This window comes from Sturnira hondurensis, unplaced genomic scaffold (assembly GCF_014824575.4).
Source record: "Sturnira hondurensis isolate 20B ecotype Veracruz unplaced genomic scaffold, ASM1482457v3 Scaffold0001020, whole genome shotgun sequence".
In the NCBI taxonomy this organism is placed as follows: Eukaryota; Metazoa; Chordata; class Mammalia; order Chiroptera; family Phyllostomidae; genus Sturnira; species Sturnira hondurensis.
Window position 1 is genome coordinate 2,359,489 of NW_028073651.1, and position 14,469 is coordinate 2,373,957.

General features: G+C 60.2%; 1 protein-coding gene and 1 non-coding gene across 4 annotated transcripts; both read left to right on the forward strand.

The window, feature by feature from the left end:
* Positions 1 to 1,258: 1,258 nt before the first annotated feature.
* On the forward strand, positions 1,259 to 9,875 carry NOP53 (NOP53 ribosome biogenesis factor). Of its 3 annotated transcripts, none has more exons than XM_037059637.1 (13): positions 1,259 to 1,503; positions 1,958 to 2,022; positions 3,823 to 3,931; positions 4,546 to 4,745; positions 5,108 to 5,178; positions 6,088 to 6,183; positions 7,442 to 7,546; positions 7,633 to 7,839; positions 8,206 to 8,381; positions 8,592 to 8,658; positions 9,355 to 9,431; positions 9,520 to 9,576; positions 9,816 to 9,875. In XM_037059637.1, the coding sequence occupies exons 1-13, from the start codon at positions 1,280 to 1,282 to the stop codon at positions 9,820 to 9,822; spliced, it is 1,461 nt and encodes a 486-aa protein (XP_036915532.1). In that variant the 5' UTR covers positions 1,259 to 1,279; the 3' UTR covers positions 9,823 to 9,875. The 3 variants fall into 3 exon arrangements, with proteins under 3 accessions (XP_036915532.1, XP_036915523.1, XP_036915541.1); XM_037059628.1 differs by having other exon boundaries at positions 7,633 to 7,834; positions 8,201 to 8,381; XM_037059646.1 differs by lacking the exon at positions 9,816 to 9,875 and having other exon boundaries at positions 9,520 to 9,580.
* LOC118996498 (small nucleolar RNA SNORD23) lies at positions 8,701 to 8,809 on the forward strand. The gene has a single exon (XR_005068503.1). It is a non-coding gene; the product is annotated as a small nucleolar RNA SNORD23 (small nucleolar RNA).
* Positions 9,876 to 14,469: the final 4,594 nt, after the last annotated feature.

Below are 14,469 nucleotides of genomic sequence, written 5' to 3' on the forward strand. Positions count from 1 at the left end.
TGGGGCCCTCCCTCCGGGACAACCCTCCCTCCCACCGCCTGCCGTGGGGCCTGGGAACCGAGCCCTGGGGCGCGGGGTTGGGCGCAACCTACCCCCGCCCTGTCCGCCAGCGTCCACCCATCGACCGGCATCCACAACTCCTGACACGTCACTCCCGAGCCCACGGGCTCCAGGCGGGGAAAAGAGGGTGCCGCCCGCAGGACCTCCACGTGCGCGCGCGCGCTCCCGCCCGGAGGGTTCGCGGTGGGGCGGACGCACACCCAGGACCACACCCGCGGCGCCCCGGGACGCCCTGGCCCCGCGCCCTGCCCGCCTCCGCGCGCCCGCTTTCGCGGCTACCAGCGCCCCCTGGCGGGCACTCGGGAGCTGGGCGGGCGGGCGGCGGAATCCCGCGCCCGGGACCTGCCACCTTCCTGACCCCCTGCGCCAGGCCGCCGCCGAGCTGGGCGGTGCGACCCCCCGCCTAGCTCCCTCCCTCTTGGTGCCTTTTTCCTTTTTGAGTCCGGAGCAGCCTTTATGAGGCCCTGGATCCCTTGGACGGTTGCCCGGGCCCGAGGGCCTCTGAGCTTCCTTCCTTATTTGTAAACAGTTAAGATTTAGTTGATTCTAGGATGAAGTTCAGGGGGCGAGACGGTAGCAAGAGCTAACATGTAGATGCCGGGCATAGTCTTCAGCGCTTTGAATAAATATATGTTGTCTTGTTTAATCTTCGGAATTATCTGAGGCAGAGGTACTGTTATCATCCCCATTTTACAGAGGGGGAAACTGAGGCAGAGTAAGAAGTTTGTCCCAGATTAACGACTTTGAGTGTGTGCTTCTAGGGTTCTAATAGTGTATGTTTCTAACATTTCTCCCATATAAACTTCTGTGCTTCCAACCTCAACATTCTGAACGCTCTTTGATTTCCAGGATTCTAGGAATGGTATGTAGCTAAAGGCTAAACTTTCTGAGATTGGGACGTATCTTGTTCCGTATCGGCCATTGATGGCTCCGATTTTTCTTTTCTACAAAAACTAGATTAAAAAATAATGCTCAGATTTAGAAATATCCCCGGGCGGCCGGGTGAGATGTAAGAACCTAGCACGCACCGCGGACGGGAGTCTGCAGAGGAGGGAGGAGCCATGCAACCTTTCTCAAGATGGCTGCCTCCTCGCGCCTCCGCCGCTCCGGCCACTTTACCAAGATGGCGGCCACCGATGAGTGAACGGGACATCTGCGCATGCGCACCAGTCCCAAACCGGATATCTGCTGCCGGCGCCTGGCTTCTTCCTTTAACAAGATGGCGGCAGGGGGCAGTGGCGGTAGCGGCCAACTTCGCTCGAAAAGCGAGGCCGATTCCGGCTTCCTGGGGCTCAGGCCCACTTCGGTGGACCCAGCGTTAAGACGGAGGCGGCGAGGCCCCAGAAACAGAAAGCGGGGCTGGCGGCGGCTCGCCCAGGAGCCGCTAGGGCTTGAAGTTGATCAATTCTTAGAGGACGTACGACTGCAGGAACGCACGAGTGGGTGCGTGGGGCGGGGCTGCTGGCAGCTGGGCCACGTTCCGCGTGGTCTGGCGTGAGGGCGAGCGTGCAGGGGCTCCCGGGGTGCTGGGGTCACCTGTCCCGGGTGTCCCCAGGGAAGCCGAGAGCGAGGGCTGGGGGAGGTCCCGGGTCGCTGGCTGGTAGTGTTACCAGGTAGAGGATTCCCAGTTACATTAGAAATCAGGTAAACAAGCGCTGTCATTTCCTAGCGTTTGTGTGCCCCGCTCAGCCCCCGAGCATAGTGAGTTTTAAGTTTTAAGTTCTGTAAACTGACGGGAGAAATCTTAGCCTGAAAGGGCCCCATGCCAACCAGAGGATGCTTGAATGAGCGTCAGCAGAGAGCTGGGCCCTTTCTGCGAGGTTAAACCTACTCCTTTTGCAGCGTCGTGCTGCCTCCCCAATGTCTGTGGCTGACGTTCTGTATTTCCATCTGCCAGTGGCTTGGTGTCAGAGGCCCCGGATGAAAAACTCTTCTTCGTGGACACCGGCTCCAAGGAGAGAGGTAAGGAAGGGCTTTGCGTGTTGCAAGGCAGTGATTGGTCGTTGTCCAGCCCACCGCAGCCTCTGAGAGCATCTGAGCTGACGACGTGGCTTGGATGGCAAACACCTTCCAAAAAGGGGCTTCACTATGAACAAGAGGACCTGGAATGAACAGAAAGCAGGCTAGGGACTGACTTAAAGGAGTCCAGTTTTCCTTTTGAGGTATCCGAGATCTCAGTGTGCAAAAGAGCCGGCAGGGGTCTGCCTTGATGAATAAATGAGACACAAAACAGTGGGGCTCGTTGGTTCGCTGAAAAGCAAGTCAAGGACCTGCTGTAATGAATCAGACTAGTTTTAGTTAACATGTGTTTTACCAGGAAATAGAGGATCCATTTTAATGAGTGAGAAACTCTTCTTAACCTGCTAGTCATACTTTGCCAGACTGCAGGGTTGGAAGTGCTGGAACAAGTGGAGGAGTGAGTTAGGGTTGTTGGGCTGTATGTCCAGTACTGGAAACAGACTAAGAACAGGCCGTCTGCTTCCACGGGGCTTGGAGAACGAGCTACAGGGGCTGCTTCTTGGGGAAGCTGATAGCTTTAATGGGCAATCGGCAAGCCGCTTTAACAGCCGACCCCCGACAGGGTCGTGTTGGAGATCAGTCAAGGGGCCTGTCCTGGCCAAAGTGAGGGCCTGCCCTCAGGAAAGGAGACCTGCAGCGAGCAGGTGAGAAAGGGCCAGTGAGGAGGATGACTTTGACCTAAGTGCGTACATCTGGGCTGCGGACAGAAAGGGTAGGTTCAGGGCCCACCAAGTAAAGGGTAGGGGGTAGTGAACGCCGCTTTGGCTATTGGGAAGTCTCCTTGGGGGACAGAGGAGGGGCAGCTTGTAGGTTCTGCTTTAAGTTAAAAAGGGAGAGTACTTGAACAACAGTAAAGTATATCAAAAAAGGTAGAAAGACCTTAGTGATTCTTTGCTTTCACAGGGGCTCCCTGTGCTTCCCGCCCGCGCGGCCCGTGAGGCGGGCGTTGACATTGGCACTGTGGGAGCACAGGGGAGCGAAGTCGTTTCCATGAGGTCCCACGGTTAATGGGAGGCTGTGGGTTTTGTCCCTGTATGTTTTCTCCTAGAGGCCTTATTTTTATCTTCTTAACTTTTTTTTCCCTTTTACTGATTCTAAAGAGAAGAATAGGGAGGGAGAAAGAGAGGGAGAGAAGTGATCGATGTGAGAGGGAAACCGATTGGTTGCCCCTTGGACACACCCTGAATGGGGACCAACCCAGGTGTGTGGCACGACTGGGAGTCAGACCCGAGACCTTTTGGTTTGCAGGACAGTGCCCAGCCCGCCGAGCCACACCAGCCGTGGTTACTATTAGGTTTTAGAAGTAAAGGCAGGAAACCTTCCTGTGCTGATGATCGGTCACACTGGGTCCTGAGTCCAGCTTCCTGGGCCTCAGCGTCACCGGCCACCTGTTCTCCTCATCGTTAGCATTGCTGGTTCTGTGGCCATTTCCCTGCTGTGCTGGAAAGCCTCCGTGTGCAGGGCTCTGGGTCTGACTCCTCTGTCCCTGGCACAGGCTGTGTCCAGTTGGCCCAGGAAATGGGTATGGTGGCAGTGGGGGGTGGGTGTGTGGCAGAGCTTAGGCACCTTGGGCCCTGCCTTTGGGGGCCTCATTCCTCAGGTGGGGGCCTGGAGTTAGCCTGGGGCCCCCACGTCTGTGCTGAGGTGCAGGCCCCATGGGACAGAAATGGGGTGGGTGGGGAGCTGGACTTGGGAGTTGGGGAGGCCAGAAGCCTCAACCCCTCTTCTCTCTCCCACCCCCAGAGCTGAACAGAAAGAGGACCAGAGAGCAGAAGAGGTCGTTGCTTGTGAAGAAGCCCCTCCGGGTCGACCTCATCTTAGAGAACACATCCAAGGTCCCCGCCCCCAAAGAGTGAGTGTCCTGCCACCCACGGACCCTCCTTTCCCACTGGGGCTGGGCCTCCTGTTTTCTCCACAGCAGCCCCACTCCCTGGCCCTAAAGGAACTTCTGGGGAGTTGGGGAGGTGAGGCTCACTGGGAGAACAGAGATGGGGGGTCGGGGAGGCCAGGGGCAGACTCAGGGTTGGAAGCACGGATTGGAGGGAGCGAGGCAGGAGCCGGGTGTTGTGGCTGAAGCAGGCGGGGATAGGGCCTGGACTGCTGGCCCAGGCTGTGGGGATGGGGAGAGGAGGGGACGGCTGGAGCCGTTGTCGGGAGGAGGGTCGGGCAGTCTCTCCCCTGAAGGGGCTGATGTCGGGATAGTGGGTGGGGTTATTCCCCGCCTCCAGATGGGAGATCGGTAATGTGTGATGCCTGGGAGACATCAGAGCAAGGGCCCCACAGACCACTATTGTGTGTGAACGGCCTGGGCTGGAGATGGACCTGGGGCTGGACAGGGTGGGAGTGGGCGAAGCTTGCCTTCTGAGGGCGGAGCTGCCGGAGGAGCTGCCCCGGGAGGGGTGGGGGAGCCCAGCTTTGGGAGGCCTCTGCTGCACCCACCTCACCTTGCGGCTCCTCCCGCCCCAGCATCCTCGCCCACCAGGCCCCCAATGCCAAGAAGCTCAAGCGCAAGGAGCAGTTATGGGAGAAGCTGGCAAAGCAGGGCGAGCTGCCCCGAGACGTGCGCAGGGCGCAGGCGCGACTCCTCAGCCCTCCTGTGGCCAAAGCCAAGCCCAAGCCCCAGGACACCGTAGAGCAGCCCTTCTATGATCTCTGGGCCAAAGACAGTGAGTGCCCCCGCTGTCACCTGGGGGCGGGGACACTGTGCCCTGCGGGTGTTGTCTCCACCCCGTGCAGCAGGGTTGTGCACCCCGAGGGGCCCTTTGCCGGTTTGAGCTTCCCTTTCCCAAGTGCGCTTTCCTGGGGGCCGGCTCTTGCCCCTCAGCCGCATGTCTCCTGCCTTCTGGAGCCTGACTGGGTGCTTTTGTTGCCTGCTGTTCTAGGCCCCTCGGGGTCTGAGAATCAGTTCCTCCCTGGCCTGGCTTCAGCGCCATCCTTGTGCAAAGGGGCGGGGTCGGAGAGAGCTCCTCGAGGCCCCAGGGTTCCCCACATGGGCAAGCCCCTGCAGCCACCCTCCCTGCCTCCGCAGACCCCCTGGAGCGGCCCCTGGCCGGCCAGGACACATTTTTCCTGGAGCAGACCAAGAAGAAGGGTGTGAAGGTGAGACTGCGTTGTGGGGCAGGGGTGTTCTGGGTGATCGAGCTCGGAGGAGGGGCTGGGAGCAGTGGGGACCGCCTGGTGTTTGGGCCACGGGGCCTGGGTCTCAGAGCCCGTCCATCCTGTGACAGGCGGGGCATGTTGGGGCGCCAGAGGGAGGGAGCGGAGAAGGTCAGGGAAACCCTGCGGCAAAGGGAGTGGCGGGCCTGCGAGGTGCGGGGTAGGGAGCTCGAGGTGCGGGGTAGGGAGCTCGGCTCCGGTTTCCAGGTTTATTCCTGGGGTGGTTTGCGTAGGGGAGCAGGGGAGCCCATCGTCGGGCTGTTCTGAGGAGGTGGGACTGCGGGGGAAGGAGGCACTAGGGCCGGGGTGTCCAGGGCCACCCTGTTTCTGCTGGAGGCCAGTGGAGGCCCGCCGGGTAGGGACGAGGGAAGTCCGAGGGCAGAGGGCCTGCCAAGGGTGCCGCTCAGCCCTGAGCCAGCGCTCCCCGTCACCGGGGTCTTGTGGAGAGGTGGAGGGTCCGGGCGGGCCCAGATTCTGTGTTTCTCACAGGGCCCCAAGGGGTGGAGGCTGCACTGTGCGTCTCTGTCGCTGTGCCTGTCCTGACAGACTCAGGGGTGGTGGCCAAGTTGGCTGTGCTGGACCGAGTGTTCACACAGGCCTGCCTCACCTTGGCTGCGGCTGGGTTGCCAGCACTTGTCTCAGGGAAGATAGGCAGGGCCCCTGCCTGCAGGGGGCTCTCGGGTCCTGGGATGCCACTCCAGGCTGCCATCCGTCCCTGGTTCCACCGCCTAGTGGGAGGCTGTGGGTCACCTGGAGCCGCGCCTGCCCCCAGGCTGGAGTCCCAGCTCTGGAGTCCGTGGGAACTTGAGCCCGGGCCCCGGGCCTCAGCCTGCTTTGGTTTTTGTCCTCCAGCGGCCAACACGTCTCTACACCAAGCCGTCCCGGGTGCCTGCCGTGGAGGTGACGCCCGCCGGAGCCTCCTACAACCCGACCTTTGAGGACCACCAGGTACACAGCCCTCCCCTGAGTCAGTGCGGAGCCACTGGGCTGGCATTTCCCTGCCTGGCACTTTCTCCGTGCCCACTGGGAGCGCAGGGTTCTGCAGTGACCGAGGTAGTCCGGGGCCTGCCCTCTTGGGGCTCACAGTGCAGTCGGGGAGACAGAGCTGTTCCCGGTGACGGCCCAGCGTGGGCAGGGCTGGGGAACCCCGAGGATCGCCCAATCCAGCCTTGGATTTCGGGGGGGGGGGCTTCCTGGGGGAGGGGGCAGCCACTGAGCCTGAGGGGGAGTGGCTGTGGGGAGAGGGGATGGGAACTTCAGGCAGGGGGCCAGCACGCACAGAGGCCCGGAGGCGAGTGAGTTCCTGGCATCTTTTGGGAATTTTATGGGACGTCCGTGCCGAAGGCCTCAGCGAAGCGTGAGCACCCGGACTGTGTGGCTGGAGACAGGCCAGCAAGGGCAGGCTTGGCAGTGAGAGTCCCTGCGTTCGCTTCACAGACAGTTGAGGAGCACAGGTGTCGTGAGCGGTGGGGACACACCCTGCCCGTGGGGAGCACGTGTCCCAGAGAGAAACCCGAGTCATAGAGTAGCTGTGGGCTGTGCATGAATGGGGTTCCGCGTCGTTCAGATTAGAGGGTTTCTTGTCCCACCGGAGCGGAGCCCGGCGCCCTCGCCCACTGATGGCAGTGTCTGCAGAGGCAGGCGCTGGCACCTGTCAGTGGGAGGGTGGGCGTGGCCACATGAGGGGACGGTGTGACCGCCGGCTGTTCCCAGAGGCACCGACAGGGCAGTGTGGGTGCTGGGGAAGGCGGGCCAGACAGGCCTCATGTTTGAAAGTCACTGGACTGCCTTGCAGAGATGTCATTCCTAGCACATGTGATTTACTCACAGGTGCAGCCCAGTGATTTTCCGTGTGTTCACTGAGCTGCATAGCCATTGCCACAGTTCTAGAATATTCTTACCACCCCAGAGAGAAACCACAGGCCCATCGGCCGTCCTGCGTCCCCAGTGTTAGGCAGCCACCACGTCCCTCCTGCCTGTGCACTTGCCATTCCTGAGCGTTGCGGGTAGACGAACTGCCCTTGAAGGGAGCCGGCAGAGCAGTGGGGAGGTTAAGGGTCAGGGAGCCCCCTCTGGCCACTGTGGGGGGCGGGATGAGCCTGTGACGGGGGCATCAGGGTAAGGAGGGCGGCACGAGTGGGGGCCGGGTCTGGAATCCTGGGAGAAGCCCCTGGGGCTCAGTTTGAACCCAGCCCTGCTCCCCCAGTCCCTGCTCTGGGAAGCCCACGAGGTCGAGCTGCAGCGGCAGAGGGAGGCCGAGAAGCTGGAGCGGCAGCTGGCCCTGCCCCCCGCCGAGCAGGTGGCCACCCAGGTGAGCTCGCGCCTTTCCGCCCGCCCCTCCTTCCCTGGCTTCTCTCCTCCCGACCCTCGCTGACACTGTCCCTGTCCCTGTCCCAGGAGTCTACGTTCAAGGAGATGTGCCAGGGGCTGCTGGAGGAGTCCGACGGGGAGGGGGAGCCGGGCGAGGACCAGGGCAGGGGCCCCAAGGTGGCCGGAGAAGATGCGGACGGGGACACCCAGGCCTTGGCCACGCCTGCCCTCCTGGCCACGGTGGAGAAGAAGACGGAGCAGCAGCGCCGGCGGGAAAAGGCCGCCCGGAGGCTGGTGAGCACCGCGGGCTCCGGTCTGCGCTCCCTGCCCCTGCGGCCCTGTTTCTTCTGCTTTCGCTGCTCTCTGTCCTGTCCATGGCCCGCCTTCTCCACTAGCCCCTGCAGGCGTGGCTCCTGGTTTAGGGGAGACAGCAGGGGCAGGCTGGGTCCCACTGCTCATTGTGGGGTCAGGGGGTACCTGGGATTTACGGGCCACTGACAAACAAGGGGGGACGGTTGCTTCGGCAGACCACACTGTCAACTACCTAGAGCAGTTGGCCTGTTGCGACCTGGGCTTGGTGGCCAGGAAAGCTGTCCTGTGGGACAGGCCCCGCAGGGCAGCAGGTGCTGGGCGGGGCCCTGACTCCAGCTGTCCCTGCAGCGCGCACAGCAGGCCTCGTTGCGGGCTGCCCGGCTGCGGCACCAGGAGCTCTTCAGGCTGCGTGGGATCAAGGCCCAGGTGGCGCAGCGGCTGGCGGAGCTGGCCCGGCGGCGGGAGCAACGGCGGGCAAAGCGGCTGGCGGAGGCCGACAAGCCCCGCAGGCTGGGGCGGCTCAAGTGAGGCCCGGGCTGGAGGCTGCTGGGCGGAGGGGGAGGGGGGGGCGGTCCTGGTCCCCGTCCTGGTGCCTTCCTGCGGGTGCTCAGCCTGGCCCCCCTGGAAGGCCGTGTTTTTCCCCAAAGGCCCCCTGCCCAGCCCACTCGTCCCCAGGTGGCGATTTGTACTCTGTACCCTGGCCCAGGCCCCCAACACCTTGTCCCCGTCCCCAGGTACCAGGCCCCCGACATCGACGTGCAGCTTAGCTCAGAGCTGTCTGGCTCCCTGCGGACCCTGAAGGTACTTGCCTGTCCAGGTGGGGAGGTGCTGGGGAGGAGCCTGTGCCCAGTGATGACACCCATCCTTGCTCCCCGTGCCCCCAGGGGCTATGGGCGACACCATGCCTGCCCCAGGCTGGGCCGGTTGGGCTGAGGCCTGGGGGCTGAGGGCACGGGCCCCGAGACTGTGGTTCCCTGGGGTGAGGGATTGGGTGGCGTGTTGGTTTGGACCTGTGACCCTCAGAGCGCCCTTCTCCCGTTACGGCCCCTGCCTCCTTCCCTCGCCCTCTGCAGACCCAGAGGACTCAGCCTAAAGCGCAGAGTGGACCTTGTCCCTTCCCACTGAGAACCTTCCATGGCTCCCAGTGCCCATAGAGGAAGCCCAGGTCCTCAGCCGGCCACAGGCCCTGCGTGGGCTGGCCTGCTGAAGGCTGACTGCGCCCCCCTCTCCGACCCCTGGCTTTGCCTCCCTGCTCCCTTTCCCACTGCACCAGCCTCCTTCCTGCGGTTCCTCCAAGCCTGGCTCAGAGGCAGCCGCGGGTGGGTGCCCATCAGCCCACGAGCTCCGGGCCGGCTGAGCCCCTGGTGCCTGTGGCGAGCTGGGCGCCTCTGCTGTTGGGGAGATTCCGCTGGAGCCCTGGCTGGACCCTGTGGAGAGGTCGCCGGGCCTGGGGTCCCTGCCAGGCGCCTTCTGAGGCCTCCTGCTCTCTGTCCGCAGCCCGAGGGCAACATCCTCCGAGACCGATTCAAGAGCTTCCAGAAGAGAAACATGATCGAGCCGCGGGAGAGAGCCAAGTGAGGGCCGGGCGCCATGGGGGAGGCGTCAGAGCCGCCGGAGCTGGCTGGGCTGGCCCGTCACCGACTGCTCTTTTTTCTTCTCCAGGTTCAAGCGCAAGTACAAAGTGAAGCTTGTGGAGAAGCGGGCATTCCGGGAGATCCAGTGAGTGACAAGACACCCCCTTCTCAGTGGCGTCCACTGGGTCGTTGGCCCATCTCAAACCCTGCCTCTGTGGCCAGTGGTTTTGAGGGTCAGCCCACCAGATGCACCTGAACTCGAGTTGGGGCAGGAGGGTCCCAGAGCAGAAGCAAAGGGGTCCAAACCAGAGGAGGATGTCGAGTGGGCAAGAGTGTGGGACCCCACTCCCCTCGTGTCCCCTCAGCTTCCCCTTCTGTCCCCAGGTTGTAGCTGATGTAGATGCCGGAGTCCTCACCCTTCAATAAAGCACCTTTGGACCACCACCCTGGGCCTCCTGTGTTGCTTGTCCCCTGCTGGGGGCAGTGTCTCTCTGTCCCCTGCTGGCACCGAGCCTGGTGAAGACCCAGGACGTGACAGGGCCCCACCCTCGGGGCCAGGTGGCAGCCTGTCCCCAGAGTGAGGAAGGTCTTACAGGGGGCGGGCGGGTGGGCTGGTTGGTGTGCAGGGGAGTTGAGGGGGCAGGTCCACACCTGGATTTCTGCCCCAGCAGGGAGCCCCCGCTCTCCGCCCCAGGGGAAGGAGGCGGGTCTGGAGGACAGCCCTGTCCCGTGGGGGTGGGGGCAACAGTCAGCACTTAGCTGTCCTGGAGACACTCCCTTAGTGACCTCCCCACCAGGGGGCTCTACACGTACCCCACTGTGAAGGGGAGGGAGCAGAAGCACTTGGGAGGGCGTAATTCTCCCCCCCATACCTGCTGACCACTTTTGGAAACAATTCTGTAAGTGGTAGAGAACTGTATTCTCAGTGTGTGTCATGGATACGTTGCATAAGGTACCAAAACCACGCTGTCATCCTTGACCCCTGCCCTGCGTTCAAACCTGCAGAGGCGGCTGTCACTGCAGTTTGGGTTGACGGTGCCATTATGGCCCTATTTTACTTTTTAAAGATTTTATTTTTAGAGGGGAAGGGAGTCAAACACTGACGTGGGAGAGAAACATCACTCGGCTGCCCTGTGCACACACCCTGGCCGAGACCGAACCCGCAGCCCAGGCACATGCCCTGACCGGGAATCGAACCTGTCACCCTATGGTTCTCAGGCTGGCACTGCATCCATTGAGCCACATCTGCCAGGGCTCTAACTTGCTTTTTAGTGCATCTTAGAGAACCTCAGGTGTCTGTACAAGGTGCTTCCTCATTCCTTGTCACACCCGAGGACTTCCGCTATAGGAGCGTGTCATGATCTCACTTGGGCCCCTGTGGCCCCTAGTGACGCTGGAATGAACAGCTGTGCCTGGACCGTTCCACGTGTGTTGGGGACAAGAGCCCAGAAGCGAGCCTCTGGGTAAAGCGGGGTTACCTCTGAGGGGTCATTGGACGGTCAGCCAGGCGGCCATGCGGGTCCTTCCCCTCCAGCTGCACGGGAGCCCACTGGTTCCCGTGTGGCTTCACTGCTGCGTGGCCTGGCCGTGTTCACGGGGCCTGGTTCCAGCAGGTCAAGCATCTCTTCGGAGGGTCCCTGGCAATTTCTTCCTCTGTGCGGGGTCAAACCGACCATTTTCCTCCTGCGCCGTTTGTCCTTTTCTTGTTCATTTGTAGTTGCTCTTTGTTAATTGTGGCCCTGAAGTCTGTCATACATGTTACAAGCATTTCTCCTGGGCTGTGCCTTGGGGCTTTGTGGAGGGTATCTTGTCAGAAGTGCTGAGTGTTTTTAGTTTTCTGTTATCTTTTCCTATCTTTTACTGCGGCCACTTGGGAGGTTTTCTCCAGGACAAGATATTTATAAAAATAGATCAAGCAATTTATAAAAAATACTGATGAGGGGAGAGCCTAATGTCAGAGCCTCCCCCGTGTCCTGTGACAAAACATTACAACTTGAAGGAACTTCAGCCTTGACCTCTGACCCAGTAAATCCCAGGGAGGGAGGCCGAAGGAACCTGCTGGAAGAGGGGAGGAAGCTTCACGTCCAGTGGTGGCCGTCAGCACATCCGCCAAATGAATGGACGGGGTGAGGTGGTCACAGCTCCTGGGGCAAATTCCGCAGCCGGGACGCGAAGCCGAGTCCACAGGAAATGCACGCATTTTACTGCCTGGGGAAATTGCCTTCCCCCGTTGCCAGAAAGAGAGTTCTGTGACAAAGGCGCGTGTGCGTTCCATTGCATGTCTGTTACCTTTCACACTGGCGTTTTACAGCAAAAGAAAAACAAACCTGGAAATGCTGAGCTCCTGTTAAACGATTTGCAAAGAGCATAAAACAACAGGGGTGAACGGACCGGTTGGGGGCAGATGGGTGCCCAGACGGACCGTGAACCAAGCTCAGTGAAACGTGACTGTTGGAGTCCAGGCGGTGGGGTATATGGGAGGTTTGACTCCACCATTTCCTAATAACCACAGGGAGACCAGCACTTAGGGGTTTAGGGAGATGCTAATGCAGGTTTCAAGTTTCGGCCACTTAACTGGCGCTCGTTTCTTCCAAGGCCTTATGCCTCCTTTTGAATTTGTAACTGATTTTTTCCTAAAGCAGGTTCCCCAAACCATAAAGCTTCAAGCCCCAGAAAATCTGGACCTGCCTTCTGATATAAAAGGAATTGAAAGGACTACCCACCAACGGGGTAATCGATGCCGCAGAAGGAACACGACTTGGCTCTTTAAGAGGGTGGCCCTGGCTGGGTAGCTGAGTTGGTTGAAGCCTCATCCCCATACACTGAGGTTGCGGGTTCGATCCCCGGTCAGGGCACATAGGGAAGCAACCAATGAGTGCATGAATAAGTGGAACGACAAAGCAATGTCTCTCCCTCTCGAGGGGCTCCCCGCCCCTCAACTTCCTTTCTCCAAAAAACAGAACAAAAAACGATCAGAGCTCATCTGTGGGCAGCAGCGTAGGATTGTCAAGGGCATGGTCAGGGAGCCGGGCGTCCTGATTTCAAACCCCAGCTCTGCTGCGCAGCAGCTGTGTGGCCCTGTGGAGGGTACTCACCCTCTCTGATTCAGGGTCCCCATCTGCAACGTGCACACCACGGTGGCACCTTGCGGTTTGTCACTGGGGTTATGGGAATTTGCACAGGAGAGCGCTCAGAACAGGGCCTGGCACGTGGTAAGCCCGTGATGAGTGATACGAAAACAATGTCCAGAAAAAAAATGGCTTAAAAAAATCCATGGAAACTTAGGATCTGTGCCAAAGGCGTCTCTACCTTTTGACCCAGTGATTGCACCCCAGGGAACTCACCCTGAGGAAGTGGCCGGAAGCGCAGGGGAGGCGTAATGCGGAGAGGCAGGTCCCACAGAACGCTGTGCAGAATGGAAGGAAACCTGGTAATGGACTTGGGCAGGCCCGGCTGCCCTCCGGAGGGAGACCTCTGTGGCCACTAACGCAGGGGCCGGGATGCTTGTGTAATTACCGGGACTTGTTTGTGCGCTGATGCTTTTGTGGGGAGAGCAAACCGGATCTGGCACCGCTCACAGCGGGGGCTCACCAACCCTGGGCCCGGGTCTCTGGGTGTGGGGCAGGGGGCCGTTCCAGGGGCTCCTTTCTCCTTTTGCTCGGAAAGCGGAGCGCTGTGTGTTTCTGGCTGAGCTGAAACACCGGAGATGTCTGGCTGGCTGGAGAGAGCGGACAAGCACAGTAGCGCAAACCCAACCCAGCAGAGCAGAGCAGGCCAGCGGGGGGTCCAGGCCCCGGGGCTGCCTCCCAGTTGTGCTGTTTTCCCGACCATGCTGGGTCACGATGGAGCTGTTTTGCATTAAATAAAGTTTCCTTTTCCACCGCACCCCAAACTGGGATCCCTGCTGCTGCTGGACTGGCGCCAGAGGCCCTCCTTGGCGTCTCTGTCTTCCTCACATCTGCTTTTCTGCCTCTTTGCTTCCTCCCTGCTCTTCCTTTCCGGAGAACGCTGGGGGGCTTGGCTGACCGCCACCCATCCTGGTCCCTGCAGAGGCTGGAGCTGCCACCGCATTTCCCAGGCACTCTTGCAGCGGGTGCTGGACGCAGAGCAGCCCCCGCAGTTAGAGTCCCTCCAGAGAGGTGGATGGCGGAAGGGATTCATGGTCACAGCCAGGACTGAATGTTCTTGAACCCGGTGGTGCCAGGTGGTGGTCTCAGAGGCAGCAGGGCCCCTGCTCCCTTGGTCCGTGGGTTCTGCAGTGTGTCGTCACTCTGGGCATCGTCCCTGAGGGTCAGGCCCAGGACCCACGGCTCCAGCCCCCCAGGGTGGACGCACACCTGGTGCCCAGCATTGAGTACCTTCCCGTTTAAAACACCGGGAGTGGTTTTTGTGAGATTTCAATCCTTGACCTTGGCAATCATGCACAGCTTTCATTTTTTTTTAATTCTAAGAGCTTTCTGAGGTAAGCATGAAACAAAACCCAGTGTGAAAAAGTAATGTAGTTTCTGTGTTCATTTGCCAGCAAAAGAGAGGGGGGTTCAGAGAAGGCAAGGGACTTAACCAAGGCCAAGAGCCAGGGTCCAGGCAGGACTTTCCTCCATTCCACTCAGAGAGCCCAGGCTTCCAGGAGCCTGTGGATTCAGCTGAGGCTACCTCCACCCCTCTGTGCCTTACCTGCCCGGCATGTACAGGAGTGGGGGAGAGGAAGTGATGGTTTACAATCCTGGACCTGCTCTGGCTGCTGTGGCTCAGGCGACTGAGCATCAGCCTGTGAACCAAAGGATTGTCGGTTCGATTCCCAGTCAGGGCACATGCCTGGGTTGCAGGCCAGGTCCCCAGTTGGAGGTGTGCGTGAGAAGCACTCAGTTGATGTGTCTCACACATGGATGTTTTTCTCCCTCTCTATCTCCCTCCCTTTCAATCTCTCTAAAAATAAATAAATATAATCTTAAAAAATATTTAGCCGAAGTGAAGTAGGAGAATGGAACTCATTTAAAAGATAAAAAAATAAAATAAAAGCCTGCAACCCAAACTCTGG